The 17,244-nt window shown below is 39.7% G+C and overlaps 1 protein-coding gene across 1 annotated transcript in view; it reads left to right on the forward strand.

Annotated features, from left to right (window-relative positions):
* Positions 1 to 17,244, forward strand: part of ADAMTS19 (ADAM metallopeptidase with thrombospondin type 1 motif 19) — a 171,080-nt gene that overhangs the window by 61,950 nt on the left and 91,886 nt on the right. Inside the window, exons 7-8 of the mRNA XM_084834003.1 lie at positions 2,413 to 2,456; positions 14,017 to 14,122. Coding sequence (XP_084690129.1) covers positions 2,413 to 2,456; positions 14,017 to 14,122 — 150 coding nt within the window. The remainder of the gene's footprint in view (positions 1 to 2,412; positions 2,457 to 14,016; positions 14,123 to 17,244) is intronic.

Below are 17,244 nucleotides of genomic sequence, written 5' to 3' on the forward strand. Positions count from 1 at the left end.
GACCTCCCCACACAATGTGGGAAGGGCAAGAGTTGAGTATGAATGGGGGCATTGGAGGTGGAGCCAGGGGACATGGTCCTGTGCCCCTTACATGCATTTCTCTACCTTTTTCAGGCCTAAGCCCTAAACAGGGCTCACGTGTCGCATTAATGGTGTATATGTAATGTCATATCTGTTATAGAGACTGGGTAAGAGTATATCAGCTGGCTACAAAATGTAATTCAGAGAAGTCATGGAAATCTCAATTTTGCACGTATTCCACTAGTCCACACTAGTAAACTGTGTGGGATTAGATTTCTAATATCCACATTACATCTCATTTCATTATGTTGTATGAGAACTAAATGAGTTGTTAATGCAATATTCAAAGAATAACGATACCTATTAAGTATGTTTTTCACTTGATTAAAACAAAAAATTAGATAATTTTCTTATTTAATATATTGAATTTATAGAAGACATCAGTGTAAATGATACTGTAAGTGAGGCGCTTACAATCTAAAATGTTATGATGATGCTTTATGATGTGGTGCTTTTTGCTCTTTGTTTTGTTTTACTGTTTGTTCTTCATTTTTGTGAATCTATTTGTAAGCTGCCTTCAGTTTGATTTTTAATCACAGAAAGGCGGGATTTATATGTTTAAATTAGTAAACAAATTTGACACAGTTATAATGAAAGTGGGAAGGCCTATGGAGGCAAGGGTGAAAAGGGAAATAATATGTGTCAGTTCCAAGTTCTGAGGCTGAGGGTCAAAACTACACATTAAGTTAATTATGTAGTGTGTAGCTGACCACTCTTTTGCATTCTTACTCATGAGTAATTGCATGTGGTCCTGATATGGATTGGGATCAGAACATACTGGGAGGAGAAGATTAAATCTTTTACTTTTGCTTCCTGAAATCCCATTTGCTTTGTTGGAGACTTTTTAAAATATTTACATTTCATTCATTAAATATGTTTGGTTGCAATTCCAAATAGGTAATAGAGTCTGCCATAGCTAAATAAGCTCTCAGTAGCTTTTCCTTTAGACTAGATTACTCTAACCTCCACTCCAGTCAATTCCTCACAAATGGGAACAGATGCTGTTTGCTAGTCTTCTTCTGCCTCCAGCTCTTCCTGCTTCCTTTGGCTTCTAGGATGATTCAGATCTTTCAGGGACTACATGCTGAAGTTCTTTCTGGTCAGACATAAAATAGGAATCTAAAATGTATTATGTATGACTTGGGGTTCTCATAAAATTATGCTTGGTATATTACATTAAGAAGTATAGTTTCTTCATCAAGTAATTACATACAGAGAGAGCAATCCTATGGCCACTAGACAGTGTCTAGAGGACCACAGGATTGTTTGGTTTCTGGGAACCAAGGTTGGCGTCAGGGCTCTGACCACGGTTCCCAGAAATGACACTCCCCTCCCCCACTTCTCTTCTGCCTCCTCATAGACGATGTGGTTCTCTCTGTGCTGGCTACGTCTCTGCTTTCGGAAACAGAGTGCGAAGATGGGGAAAGGGGGTGGTCCTGGGGGCAGGGAGGGGAGGAGACCATGGAAGTTGCTTTACACAGTTTCCTATTGGGTCTCCAGGCCCCTTCCCTCCCCCTCCCTGAAGCCATGCCTAGATGGAAAAATTGCCCATCTAGGCAAAAATGCAGGATGGGCAGAGCACGGAGGAGAGGATCCCTCCCGTGCTCCAGCTGACCTGCATAGGGTAGTCAGTAGCCTCCGATTTTGAAGGCTGGCAACTATCCAGATAGGATTGCACCCTTACTAACTAAATGTACTTCTAAACTTTTAAACGTTTAATTATAATTTTATGAACAAACCAAGTTATAAATAGTACATGTTATACATAATACAAAGTGACTAAAAATAAGCGATAAAAATAAGTATTGCATATTTTTCAATTTCCCCCCAAATTTCTGTTTTTCGCTCCAAAAAACCCAACGAAAAAACCTGTTTTTCTTCCCCATGGGTTCAAAATTTTGATAAATTTTACATCTCTTAACAGTGCAGTGCTGTGTATGTCTACTCAGAATTAAGGCCCATTGAGTTCAATGGGGTTTACTCCCAAGTAACTGTGTACAGAATTGCAGCCTAAAGGTGCAATCCTAAGCATGTTTAGACAGAAAAAAGTCCTACAACTTCCAGCATCCCTTCAGCCAGCCATGCTGGCTGGGTCGTGCTGGGAATTGTTAAGGCTTTTTTTCTGTCTAAACATGCATAGGATTGTGCTCTAAGTAGGTTTAATTTTGAAATTTTTTAATTTCAGGATTTCCTTCGGTATATTTTTTTTTTTGGAATAGAGGAGTCTTGTCATTTATTCAGCCATTAAGATATGTAAATGGTTTACATAATCATTAATGATATGACAGCAATATTTTCTTAAGGGTTTGTCTTTTTTTCTCCCAATTTTAGGAAGGATTTCTGTGTACATAAAGATGAACCATGTGATACTGTTGGTAAGTGAAGCAAAAAATAACAGCAATTAAAAGATTGATCTAAGGCCTTTAAAATATAGCACTGTGGAGAGATGTGCAAGGTTGATCATAATATAGATGAGTGAATATTTTTAACCAGTTTAAAAGGAGTGATGCCCTGCTTTAATTCTTGCCCATTGCAAAATTATATATGATGATGACATATTTGGCACTTTAGCAAAAACTGAGCCACTTTAGTCATGGCTCAGCATTTTCAAATTGGTGAGACTTACTTGTAACAAACCCCTATTCCATTGCTTTCAACATCCAACTAGGGCCAAACTAGGCATGTTAAGAAAACAGAGTTCCTCCTGATCTATCTGCCAGCTTATCCTTGTTACTATGAATGAGCAATCTGCTGGTAAAGGCAAGCCCATTCATTCCTGCTTTGTTCTTCCCTTGAGTGTGTGAGTGTGTAAAACATACCAGAAGTAGAGAGCTTTGTGTGACATGTGAAACCAGCTAGTTGCTCCAAAATAAGCCAGAATTCATTAGTCAACAACAAATCCTTGTCTATTCCATAAGAAGAGCCATGCTGGATCAGACCAAGGGTCCATCTAGTCCAGCGTTCTATTCACACAGTGGCCAACCAGCTGTTGACCAGGAACCGACAAGCAGGCCATCAGTGCAACAGCACCCTCGCACCCATGTTCCCCAGCAACTGGTATACATAGGCTCACTGCCTCTGGTACTGGAGGTGGCACATAGCCATCAGGACTAGTAGCCATTTATAACCTTCTCCAGGTATTTATCTAACCCGCTTTTAAAGCCATCCAAATTGGTGGCCATCACTACATCTTGAGGTAGTGAATTCCATAGTTTAACTACACACTATTGTCTTAAACTTTTTTGAAAGTGTCATTGTTCTAATTTAAAATAAATTGCCAGTTGTATTCACTGGAGGCATTGTCCTTGCTAAAAAAAAAAAAAGATGTATTGTTTCAAACTCCAGTTGGTAATGTACCTTAATCGTCTTCCCACAAACTATGGGGCTTTTGAGTTCTTTGTATCTTAGCATCCTTTGTCAAATATCCATAGGTGTACAGCATATGGGCTGTGGCATTTGAAATCTTGTGCTTGCTGTTATTCTTCATGAAAGATTGATGGAACTTAATATAGTGGTTTGACAAAATTGATAGCTTAAAGAAGGTTGCTGCAGGACTTTTCACCACCACCTTATTTTAAATATACTTATTTGAAAGTATGGATGAGTTTATACTATATGTGTGGCTGCATATCTGTGCCTTTTTATTATAATTTTTTAAAAAGCTTATATCCTACCTATTTCCAAGAGAGGGAACTGACAGACTAAATTGTCAATATTTGAAACTATATGTTAAAGAACCCAAATTAATATACAATAACAGTAACAATTTGTAGGGACAGCAGTTAGCCATAAAAGCTAAAAAAAAAATAAAAAAATAAATCCAAGGGCTATTAAAACTTTTAACCAGCTATCTTCTTAAAGAGCCACGTTTTTACACACCGTCTAAAACAGTGCAGTGTCAGGGCATGATGTATCTGTATCTCTCTCAGCAAAGCATTCTACAAGGTGGGCACAACCACAGAGAAGGATCTAGATCTTGTGGCTGCCTACCTAGCTTCATGAGGCTGGGGAATTTGAAGTAGTGCCTCAGATGATGACCAGAGCAGGCAGGGAGAAGCATATGGAAGGAAGTGGTCATTTAGGGGTTTAAAGCTAAACACCAGTACATTGAATTGAGCCTGGAAATAAACCCGCAGCCAGTGCAACTCAATTAAAATAGGTATAGCATGGTTAAAATGCCTGCCTCCTACCAGCAAGCTAGCTGCTGCATTTTCTACCAGCCGCAGTTTCCAGGCACTTTTCCAGGGCAGCCTCATGTACAGTGTGTTCCAGTAACGTAACCTGAAAATACCTAGGGCATGAATTACTGTGGCAAGGTCATCCTTTGTAAGGACCGGTTGTAGCTGGTGAGCCAGCCAAAGCTGAAAGAAGGCACTTCTCACCACCACCACCATCTACACATCTAGCAAAAGTACCAGATCAAGGAACACCCCAAACTATGAACCTCATCTTTCAGAGGGCATGCAACCTATCCAAACCAGCTTGCATTCATAATATGCTGAAAATAGTAAGTCAGGTAATTCTGAGTCAGGTAATCCATCCGTGTTCATCTTGTCAGGATTAAGTTTTAGTTTATTTTGCTTCATCCAGTCCCTGGCAGACACTGGTTCAGCACTTCTACCCTATCTCCATAGAATTAGGTGAAAATGAGAGACAGAGCTAGGTATCATCCACATCCTGATGACCCCTCAGCCTAAATCCCTGCATAACTTCACCCAGCAGTTTCATGTACATGTTAAACAGCATGGGGGACAAGGTGGAACCCACTGTAGCCCCATAAGACGCTGGCCAAAGGATGGAGCAGTGATCCTCCAACACAAGAGCAGTGATTTTGTCAGGGATGAATGGAACCTGCTCAACCTACTATCAACCCCCATCTATTCGAGACTGCCCAGAAGGATACCATAGCTGATGGTACTGAAACACCATGAGAGGTTCAGAAGAATCAACAGGGTTGTAGCACATGCGTACCTTTATGGTGCTCCTCCCTCTTTTAGTTGGTGTTCTACAGGTGGGTGCCAACTGATGGGAAAGACACACAATTGGTGCCACTGATGGTGTTATTTACATGCATGCTTCTGCAGAATATGATCACACCATGAGGGAATAACTTTTGTTCTGCCAGGAGAAAATAGCTCCCATTGAAGTCTCATTATTTGTGGTAGGACAAATCATACCTTAGGTCCTGGAGGTGAATGAACATATTCTACACAAATAAGTACACTTGAGGGAGAAGTTAGAGAAGTTCAATCATGCAAGATGGCCTGCCCATACAAAATACTGCTCCAAATTGGTAGGAAACCCTCTCATGCATAGAGATTTCTACTTTTATTAGAAATTAAGGACTTTTGTGGAATGAGAGAAAATAACTCACTGATTGTATAAAAGCACCATAATGTCCTATTCATATGTGCCCCTTTAGCTAGAAAAGTCCTGATGCAAGGACTGTACTATGCAGACTTAATGTGGGGAAACACTTTTTAGAAATTGTCCCCATATGAAAACTGCAAAAATGATCATGATGGAGAAGAAGGCTTGAAAGCCAGCTTTCTCTCTGGCATGAAAAAGTTTTCATATGCAGGTGATTTAAGATGAATATATCACACATGAAGTTGAGTTGGGAGTATACCAGCTGGTACTGTCCCAAGTCAGAAGAGTACATGTGAACATGTCCCAGAGTACCATTTGTTCCAAATAAGGATAGGATTGCAACCTTAATTTTTACTAGTTTTATCAACAAAGGACTAACATACATTTACGGTCTGAGTCTCTAAGCACTTTTAAGCTAAAGTTCCAAATTACGCTGTTTGTTAAATTCATTTGCCAATTTTGGTTGATTAAAAACACGTAGATGCTTGAGCTGCAATTGTATATCCATTTACGTGGGGGTAAACTCCAATGAACTTAATGGGACTTACTTCCAAGTAGACAGTACAGGATTGTGCTGTCAATTACTTTATTGGATTTACCACTCATATGCTTCTGCATATTTACGTGTCCTGGTTCTAGAATGTACTAAATAAAATGTTTTGCACTGAACAGATTAAACATACTGGTGCTTAACTTTCACATTTTCTAGTGTTTTAACAGCTTCAGATATAGTATTCTGATTTGTGTAGTGAAATGATTAGATACTCCTCGTAAACAGTTCATTATTGCTTAAATGTTGTGTTGTTTTATATCATTGCAGAATGGTACCTATTTAATTATAGCCTAATAATTAATCTATGTCTCAAGGCATTAGGTTGGATCCAGGCATGCTCTGTGGAGTTCTGATCAAGCTGGAGTAAGGTGAGGGATGGTAAAAATTGCCTCCTCCGCTCCAGTGGGGAGGCTTCACTGGATTTCATGGAGGGGACACTTTGGATCCAACCCATTGTTTCACTCTCAGTTTTGTATGAATGGCTGCTTCGTATAACTTTGAAAATTGAAGGTATACTCTACAGACCCATGTATGTATCAAGAAGCAACATAATATAAATTTTGAATCGTAGTAGTTGTGATTGTCTCAGAGAGAAGACACACAGAGAACAGTATCCAGTGCAACACGAGTGCTCATATAAATCATGTTGTGCTAATGTAAGGGACCTGTAGTGCAACAACAATAGCATTATGTGGTGTGATGGGTTTTCCAGGAAATCCTGTTGCACTAGCTAACGTACGGTAGCACAGTGTAATTTAGGTTAATGCTCCTGTCACATTGGATACAGCCCATGATGAAATGATTCTGGATTTCATGTCCCTTCCTGTTTGTTTATTTCTAAGATTTAATACCCCATCAGCTTACCACAGGATCTTGTAAGTGGATACAAATACTGGCAGCACACTGGACATACGGAATCTCTTCACATAATTGCTACTCTGTATGCTGAGCTAAACTTTTCTTTGATTTGTGAATTATACTAATGATCATATTACTATAAAACAGGGTGCAATGGCTGCAGTCATTCTGTATAGCAAACCTTCCCCATGCTGTGAAGAGTGCAAAGTTTTCAAAACGAGTTCTAATGAAACAAAGAAACAAACATTTTTGCATTCAAACTACTTTGCCTTTACTCAGTAAAGGAGTTTCTGGCTTCTGTTGCAGCTGCATCAAATCTCATGAAGAGGAATGCCATATGCTTGGATATCATCATGGCTTGAAATGGATAATGTGCACGTAATGTGTTCTTTGACTCAGCCCATCCCCTGGAAAAACTATAGTCAAAGGAACTGTATTTTTAGTAGTGGGAAAGCTGCAGAGAACAGGCTGAGAGAACACAGAGCAAGCAACACCAGAACGTAAGCCAGTTGTAAAGTACTGTCTTAGAAGAACAAATCACAGAGTTAACAAAATAGTTGTGACCTCTCCCAAATAATTTCCAGCTGGAACTTTTAGACAGGACAATGACCATCATTTGTATTTCTTTGCTTTGTAAGTTAAATGACCAAATTTCCTTCACTATTGCTCCAAATCTTAACTGACTATGTGTAAGTGAGAGTGCTAGGCATGGAAGTGCGTTACCAGATCTTACTTAAAAGTTTAAGTGATGGAACTGGGTACAGACTGTCACCCTGAAAATCATGATATGCACTCTGGTTGTTAAAAGCCTCGGTAAGAAAAATGTCAAAGGCAAGGTATTAGACATGTGTTGCTTCCTCTGTCTTCCCTTCTTCCAGTTCGAAATTAATCCACTGCTCTTCATCTGATAGTTGTTCAACTTCATCAAAAGAAGGACTTCAGTTCTAGAAGATAAAGCTTTCTTCCTTAGTTTAGTAAATTGCACATATGGAAACCTGGGGTACGGCATGCATGACAAGATGTGTCAACATGTCTAAGTTGCACTAAGCTGAAAGTGTGTGTGTGTGTGTGTTTCTTTTAGGGGGGCAGTCAATACGTTATTTTATCCTGCCAAGCTTTTTGAGTATTTTAATCTTACCTGTTATGTATTGTTTTAATTGTTTTACCTTGCCTTGCTTTAATGCTCTCCAATTTTAATTTGTAATGAAATTTTAGTTGTGTAAACCACTGTGGGGGGCTTTTTTTAGAGCCAAAGGCAGTGTATAAATTAATTTTCTAAACAAATAAATAAACTAAGATTAATGAGCTGCAACCCATCAACCCAACATGCAATAATCAAAAATATCCTAGAGGTGCTGTATGCTTGCCATTGTAGCCGAGTTGCCCACATCTGTTCCAAGGCTTTCTTCACACGGAGCTTTTATCCTGCAATTCAGATTGCTCCTTCAAGGAAGTTTGCAGGCTCTTTACATGATTCCTTGAACCTCGAGGGCATCTCCTACACTAAATGCCCTTTGTTCCGTTTTGAAATAGATTGCAGATAATGAGCTATCAAGTTCTGCTTGAGTTCCCTCTGTGAAAAGAGGAAAAGCGGCAAGAAGAGGAGAGAGATAATGGAAGACTCACATATGGAAGGGAAAGGAGGGGGAAGGGGGAAAGAAAGCAGGTAAAAAAGGGAGTTGTTGTCATCCTGCATTTAAAAAGGAAGCAGAAAGCCCTGTTTTAAATGCAGGATTTTAGGCTGGTATAGAGATGCCCCAATACTTGGCTACACATCATGTTGCTGCTTTTTCTGTGTTTAGTTGCTAATTTATAATTTAAGGCTGCAGTCCTATGCCATTTATCTGGGAGTAAATCTCATTGACTTCAGTGGGGCTTACTTCTGAGTAGACATGTATAGGATTGCGCTGTAAGTGACAGATAAGTCACTGATGTTCTCTCAGACAATCCCATAGCATAGAACACTTTGAAAGAAGTATGTATTTAAGCAGCAACAATGTAGAAAGCTTTTTATCTTCCCTGTTTTCCCCCTTTCCCTAATGGAAAACACTTGGTGTTCTGAAAGAAAATGAATATTAGTTCCTTAGAAACAGAGCTCCAAGTCAAAGTTAATTTCCCCCAAGTCATGCTCTGAAGTGTGTGTGTCTGAGAAACACTTGTATATAATTAAAAACAAAAACAAAACAGAAACATATGAATGTAATCTATATCATATTTGCTATTTCAGTTGACAGCCTATTTCAAGTGTATTTCTGGGGGAAGATTGTGAAAACTAAAGCCTCATAGCTGTTCTGTTGTTTCAACGTATTGAACTTCACATTCAAAGACACTGTATACAAAAGGTTATTAATCCAGCAAAATGAGCATGATGAATTCTAGTAATGTTTACTAGTAGTGTTTATCCGTAACAACTGATGAATCCGTAAGCTGAAGGAGTGTTAATTTTGTTTTAAACATGGTGTTAATAGTTTTTTTTTAAATAGATGAATAAAAATATACTTTCAGACTTCATGAAATTAGCCAAAGGCAGTTAATCTGGCATGCAGGCAGCGTGGAATGTATTAGTCACAATTTAATTCCATCTAAAAGTATTTTCCTCCCCACTAACTGCTCCATTGGTTCTGGTTTAGCAGCCTCTGTTTGTGGTATGAAGTCTTACCTGCCCACATTTCCTTTTCCCACCTTTTACTGTGTCTTTTCCCTTCCTGCCCCCAAAACTTCACATTCTCCCACCTCCGCTCCAACAACCCTTCTCAACCTGCTTTCAACCACACCCAAATTATCCATGTACTTAAAAAAATATTTCCAGATCTTCTCTCCTTCCTTCCCTTCACCCCGATGTCTTCAACATGTAGTGTCTACCCATTCCATATGGTAGAGTTACTGGACCTTGACCTCCATTTCCTTTCTTTATTACCTCAAATTTCACTTTCCCCCTTTTTGCATGACCTTGAACACTCTCAGCAGGAATTTTCCTTGCCAAATATATAGTGGGTTCTTCCTTATCCTTATTCTCATAGACCTGCTTGCTTCTCATTGCCCATCTACTTTGATTATTTTCCCCTCTCTGAACTTCTGGTTGTCTTCCTGGCTACTCATTTCTTCAGGCCCTATACAGTGACTGTAGCAGTCCAGATGTCTGCCTTTTCACTCAAAGCATTTCCTTTTCTGGGTGTTCATTCCCTTTTTTCAGCTGTAATGACCTCTATGCCAATGACATCTACCTTGTCAACTTGTGTCTAGTCTCTTATCTCCAATTCTCTGTATAGGTAGCAGTTTCCCTGGGCTACTAGAAGCAATTGTAGCAGTAAACAGGAAGTTGCAGAAAATAGCATCACATGAGAAGAATCTCAATTTGCACAGGAATTTGACACTGAAATTGTCATTTTTTTACACTATAGTTGCTGTGCTACTGTGCTGCACACAGCAGTGACCACTAATCCCCATTTGGATTGTTGTGTTAGGTGTGCTGAGACACTGACCTGGTTAACACATGACATGACAGCCCACCATGGCTTGTTTTAGGATTATTTGAGGGTTGTCTAACCCAGAAATAACCCCTTTCACCTGGGTTCACATGACATGACAAGCCACAACAAACCGGGTACCCGCGGGGGCCATGTAAAAATGGCACTCATGGGCGCCCGGCACAACACAATAGCCCCTGTGGGTAAATTAAGCCATGGTGGACTGTTGTGACATGTGAACAGGCTCACTATTTCTTTCTGTCTTCCATAACCTTCTTTCCTGTCCTTTCACTCCTAGACTTTTCTCAAGACTTTTCCTATTTACCCTGTCTGTTCTCACTTTGGCAAACATTGCATTAGGACACAAAGGGCACATCCAGCATGTATTAGTGTCAGAAGTAATGAGCTTCAAGTAATTAGGTAGACAATCTAAATGTTAATGTGCAGGTTGTTAATTTGGGCTGCTTTTGCACTAGAACTGGATGACATTTACTGACTGTAGCAGATTGGCAAATATCTAAAACAAGTCTTTTGATTTCTTTGAACATTGATTTCTAAATGTTATCAGTGCCAGGCGTGGGGAACTTGTAGCTTTTCCAACAGCCCCAGCCAGTCGGGGATAATGGGAGCCATAGTTCAACAACATCTGGAGAGCCATGAGTTCCCCATCCCTGATCAAGGCAAACCAAGAGTCTTTGGACAATGACCAAATGTTATCCATATTTGCATTCTTTATTGGTTGAAAGGGCAGCATATTTGATGGCATATTGGCCGGTGTCAAAAGCAAAATCCACTCTGATGCTAATCTACACCAGTGTGGTGTAGTGAGTAGTGTAGTAGAGAGCCAGTGTGGTATAGTGGCAAGAGTGTTGGACTAGGAGCTGGGAGATCTGGGTTCTAGTCCCCACTCGGCCATGGAAGCTCACTGGCTGACTTTGGGCCAGTCATAGACTCTCAGCCAAACCCACCTCAAAGGGTTGTTGTTGTGAGGCTAAAATGGAGAGGAGGAGGATAATGTAAGCCGCCTTGGGTTCCTTGCAAGAGGAAAAAAGGCGGGGTATAAATGCAACAAATAAAAATTAAAAAAAAATCTAGGAAACTCAGCCAGGCCCACTTTTTTGAGAGCAACTGCAGCAGTGCTACTTTTATGATGAGGGAGAAATGGACCTGGCAAACAGACAAGGACAGCAGCATTTGAGGAACTGGGCCCTTTTTGTTTTTGTATTCTGCCCCTTTCTCTGAGGCTCAGGGATGACCACTACGTATGATATACAATGGATCTGTAAATGTAAATGAATCTGTATTTATAAGCTGACAAAACAGTTTGTTTTATCAACTTGTATGTGTTTTTCAGGTTATTCTTGTACTTGGATAAAACTTTCAGATATTGTTCTTACTAGTGAAAGCTTTCTTCACACATGAAGGTTGCAATCTTATCCACGTTTATCTGAGATCAATTCCTGTTGAGCTCACTGAGAGTCACTTCTGAGTAAACATCCATAGAATTTGGCTTATATCTTTAGTACTGCTTCATGTTCTGGCATACAGAAACCACGAGTTCTTTCAACCCCCCACCACTGCTGTTTTTGTAAAAATTATCAGTGGAATGCTGCCACTGATTTCAAGCAGAGATGTTTCATGGGGAAAGTGTGTTAATTTGCAGTTTTGTAGAAAATCTATAGGATTGACTGGAAAAGGTTTAACCATTACAGAAGATCAATTGTTCACTCCCCCTCCTTCATGGATTTAACCTTGGAACTGTTCCAGCTGTGTTAATAAGCCACAGGAAGAAGCAGAGAACATATATGTATATTTAAAGAAAATCTTTCTCTTACCTAACACTGTGATGGCTAAGCAGGAGCAGCTGCTCACTTGAAGCCAGTTTCTGTTTCTTAACACATGAAATTAATAACAAAGGACAAGACTTGAAACTAGTTCACAACTGGTAGCTGGCTGATTTACATTCAGTAGCGAGTGTTTGATGTGGCTTTCAAGTCCAAGGTCAACTTTGTTTAATAAGGAATAAAGTAATAAAATTCTGATTTCATTTGATATTTTGCTTACGTTTAGATTCCAGAAAAGTAATTTCTTCCAAAACAGTGAGTGAGGACATTTTAAATGTCAGAAGCATCTCAAAAATGTCTTACCTGAACTGTTAGGCATCCAAGTACTAACCAGGACTGACCCTGCTTAGCTTCCAAGATGAGACGAGATCAGGCATATCCAGCCCTTTGCTCAAACTATCAGATGCAAAACTTTTAACAAATAAAAAAGGAAAGTTACAGCTCAAATAGTCAAAGACTAGTAGTTGCAGATGAGAGCATGCTCAATCTCCAAGGTGAAGATACCTTCCTGTTTAGAGTGAAGGAGTTGATCACAAAAATTCCCCTTTTAAAACCCAGAGTTTCAACATATCCTGGATTCCTGGGTAGTTGTGACACCGAACTGGATCACAGTCTTAAGATGGAATTTGGGAGGCAGTAGCAGATATTCGAATAAGGCTCTATGAGGTGCTATGCAGGTTTCAGGTTACACCTAGGACTGTCCCTAGGACTGCCAGGATGACAGGATGAACAATGGTTGATCCCCATTTTTGAAAATGTAAAATCCAGCTGAAGAGTTCTAGAAAATTCTAAATCTTGCACAATATTTTGTGAAATATTTGCTGCCCTAATAATGATATTGCCCTAAGATGGATTTTGGATTTTTTCCCCTACGCACCAACACCTTGCTTTTTATATTAAATCCGGTTATTTTGATGAACAGGGAAGGCTTCAGGGATATTACAGGCAGCAGCATGCATGCACATGGGCTTCCTGTGATGATGTCATTTTGCCAGGTTGGTTCATGTACAGTACATTGAACCTGCAACCTTCCAGACCCACACTGCAACCTTCTAGATTCTGGTGAGTTTCCCTCTCTAGTTTGGTGTGATTCCAGCCATTGGCAGATGCACAAATCAGCTGCTGAATTCCTGCTGGAGCAGAAATTGTATTTTTAAGAATGGTTATGTAGTTTTTCATTCCCAGATAAACATGAAACACCCTCTTTTTCTAGATCTCAACAAAAATAAAGTAAGGATCACTGAGAAAAGATACTTGCTCTCATGCTGTAATGGATTGATTTGTTATTAATGGGCATTTTCCCATTTGTTGCTGTCTGCCTACACAACATCTCAGACTGCATTCGCATTGCAGGATTGCATTTTCCAAGTATTAAAATCAAGTTGTTTTCTAATTGGGAAAATGTGGTGTGGAATACAACAATATGAGTATCCAAAGCATTTGTAATATAGTGAGTTTCACAATTCATATAGTGAGTGACACTTTTTTGAACTTATTTCTTTAGTTTATATTTCTTCAGAGGCAGTATGCTTGTTCATATGCTTAACTTTTAAAAAATGCTTAACTGGCTGGATTTTGCCCCCAAATACTTTTCAGTGGAGAAAGTTCAGGTTCACAAACAAGATATATGATTGGTGAACTCACTGGCACACTTGCAGGAATCAACCCTCCTTTGTTGCACATTGCCTTTTATAAAGTCAAGCCAGCATGTTTGCAGATTTGCTGAAGATCCTATTCTAAAAGAGCACTTGGATATAAGATACTATATAAGATGATGATGATCATGATCATGATAATAATAATATGAAGTGGAGTGATTAATTGTGATTGCTGTGTTTTCTAGGTATAGCATATTTGAATGGGATGTGTAGTGAAAAAAGAAAATGTATTATCGCAGAGGACAATGGCCTGAATCTTGCATTTACTATTGCCCATGAGATGGGCCACAAGTAAGTAAACGAAACAAACAATATCTAACTTTATGTTGGCATACACTAATCCTGGCAGTAAACTCAAGCTCTGATTGTTTGACATTGGGGATGTGGATTGATGTGTAAACATTTACTTAAAGAAACCCTTTCTTCCCACACCCCACTCAGATTTCTTGTAATTATAGTTAGTACTGTTCTTTAATATCTGATTATTATGTGAAAGTAATTAGTCAGAGATATAGAAAAGATCCTAATCTTTGTTGTAAAAATGAAGTATAATTCAATGAATAACTTAATAGAATATTAGGAATGGAAAACTAGAATTACACTAGCAATGAAATAGAAAGCAAATGAAATGTCAATTGGCAGTTGGCTCAGAAATGCTTGAAATATTTAACATTCAGTAAAACTGACACATCTGATTAGAAAAGAAGATAAGGAATACATTTCACAAAAAATGAGTATATTTTAAAATTTCTGAACCTGGAATTAGATATTTTCTGGCCGTATGAGAATTCTCAAACCCATGTGAGTCAAGATAATGGCTGCGTTCAGACAACACAATAGCTCACATTTCAACAACACCCCATGGTTAAATGACAACCCACACTCAACCCATACTCAACCCTTGAGTGTGGGTTATTGTGTTGTCTGAACTGAGTTTGCATGACATGAAAATCCACCATGGGCAGTCATCTATGGTGGGTTGTTGTATCATCTGAACTTGGAATGTTTTCCACAGGGTGACTTATTTTTCAGGAACAAGCCACACCTATATCCCTTGGCTATTGTAGGGTTATTCATGCCCATCATGGGTTGTCATGTCATCTGAACCCAGGAGACCAATTTTATTGTGGGTTGTGGTGAGAGGCTACAGAGCTTCTCAACAAGAGTGGCAAAACAGCCTGTGCCACTTGCTTGCCAGTGACTACTCTTCCACAGATGCCCAAATGGCACTTTGAAAGGACTGTCATTTGTTCCCTGGTATTAATTTTTTTTTCAGTACCTCAAAACGGTGCAATTGGGGTTGTAATTTTTTTCAATTATTATTTTTCTTGGTCTTGCACAAGTGCACGCTTACGGCTGTCTCATATGTATAGTTTTGCCTGGTCAATATCCTGGTCAATTTCCTGACAGCTGAACAGACAACAATTGACCAGGCAAGACTACGCATATGGGATAGCCATAAGTGCGTATTTGCGAAAGACTGACAAAAAATAACAGAACAAATTGTGATTCCACCATTGTGCATTTTTGAAGCACATAATTTTTTTTTTTTTAAGCCAGTGAATGAAAAGGGGTAGCGATCAGAGCAACCCCAATTGTGCAGTTTTGATTAGGTGAAAAAAATGCTGGGGAATGAAAAGTGGTAGTGATTAGAGCTGGGAGGGGGAGACAAGATGGTTTTTGCCACAAAGTCCCTGGGATATGTGCCACAACTGGCTGGAGGACTGAGGGGGAAGGAGGGGGAGAACAAGCCATGACAAGCCCAATTATCTATCAGGCATACCGTGGGTTCCTCTGTGAACAACTGACCCACTGTGACTTATTCTCAGGATGGCTTAGCATGACATTTGAACCCACCCAATGTGAATGTGGGGGCACTGAGATCAGAATATGAGTGGGCAGGAAGAAGGGGTTCTTAAAGCCTCTGTTACCCAAAGATTCTATCCTGCAAATGTCTTCCGCCTGTGTATTTTGCCTTTACCTGGGCTTACTTCCTGTTTCAGATCCTGACTGGGGTGAGGTGGGGGTCAAAAAGTGGCCAGGAAATTGTGCAGGTGGGAATTAAATACCTCCTCTTGTCCACCAATTATTCCCTGCAAGTGCATACGATCCCTGCATTAGTATTATGAGGGGAACATGGAAATGAGAGTGTTCTGCGCCTCTGTAATTCTTACCTTGTATATGGAAAAATATAAACTCAAAAGTATGTTGCCACTTTGCTAGATTCTCAGTTCATGTGTCAGGATTGATTCTGAGCGCAGGGAGATAGTTAGCAGCTCAAATTCAGAAGAGGAGCAGCCAGAACTGGGGGAGGTTTTTTCACAGGCCAGTTCAGATATGGATAGGCGTGCTTCTCAGGTTACCAGCTCCCAGGTGGCCGGGCATGAAACCTCATCCTCACTTCCTCTGTGAGAAACAGTGAGGAGGAGGAGGAAGAGCTTGAGGTTTGTGACCTTAGGGGTGCCAGGTGGAGACGCAGAGCTAAGAGGGAAACGTCAGGAGTGGAGCTTAGATGTTCAAACCGGTTAGCAATGCGTGAGAGGCTATGCAGGGGAGCAGCAGGCGAGGGGCGGAACCTCCCTCTCTAAGTTAGCCTAGTCAAACAGCCGCCCTTTCAAGCTGCATGCAACTTTTGTTTATTCCCATTTGAATCCCCTGGAGGCATTTCTTTGTAGCCAGAGAGTCTTCGAGGATTTGCATCTGTAATGAACCTGTGAATAATGAATTAAAGGCATGAGACTGAAGCCTCTCTTTTTGTGTGTTTGTGAGTGCTTGAGGAAGGAGGGAGTCAAGGGAACCATGTCAGCATGTATTAAATTTACCAAGTTTGTTTTATAAAAGTATTATTTCAGTTAATGTGGGTGAATACTAGCTTGAACTAGTATCTCTGTATTTGAACATTTTAATTTTTTTGAAAAAATAGTTATGATGAAAAGCCCCAAAAGTGAAGAAAAACAGACCTTGTAATCTTGTTTTCAGTACTGTGTCACTGTGTAGCTCATCCAGTTCCCAATGCTGTTGCCAAAAGGCTGGTTCATGTAGTCAGTACATTACCAAGGTGTGTTTTTTTTAGCATTCTTCATGCAATCAAACTAAAAATATGGCAGTATTTGAAATCTTATTTTCATGTGGGATTCTGTAAAAAAAATAAAATATATCTAAACCCACTAGATTAAAAGCTTGTGCTATGGCTACCCTGTGAAGGAGGCCACTTTAATTACTCACATGCTGGTTGCTATTGCATTGGAACCTGTTCAAGTATATAGCAGCTAACCACAGAGGTTTCACCATGCTAACATGAACAGCCGTAAAAAAGAGTATGGTATGGTGAATACTACCACATATGTTTCAGAAGCTGTTACTTATATCTTCATTTGAGTTGGTTTACAGGATATGAATTCCTTAGCATCTGT

The sequence above is a fragment of the Heloderma suspectum genome, chromosome 2 (genome assembly GCF_057233095.1).
Source record: "Heloderma suspectum isolate Gila_16-S chromosome 2, 16-S_ref, whole genome shotgun sequence".
Taxonomy (NCBI): Eukaryota; Metazoa; Chordata; class Lepidosauria; order Squamata; family Helodermatidae; genus Heloderma; species Heloderma suspectum.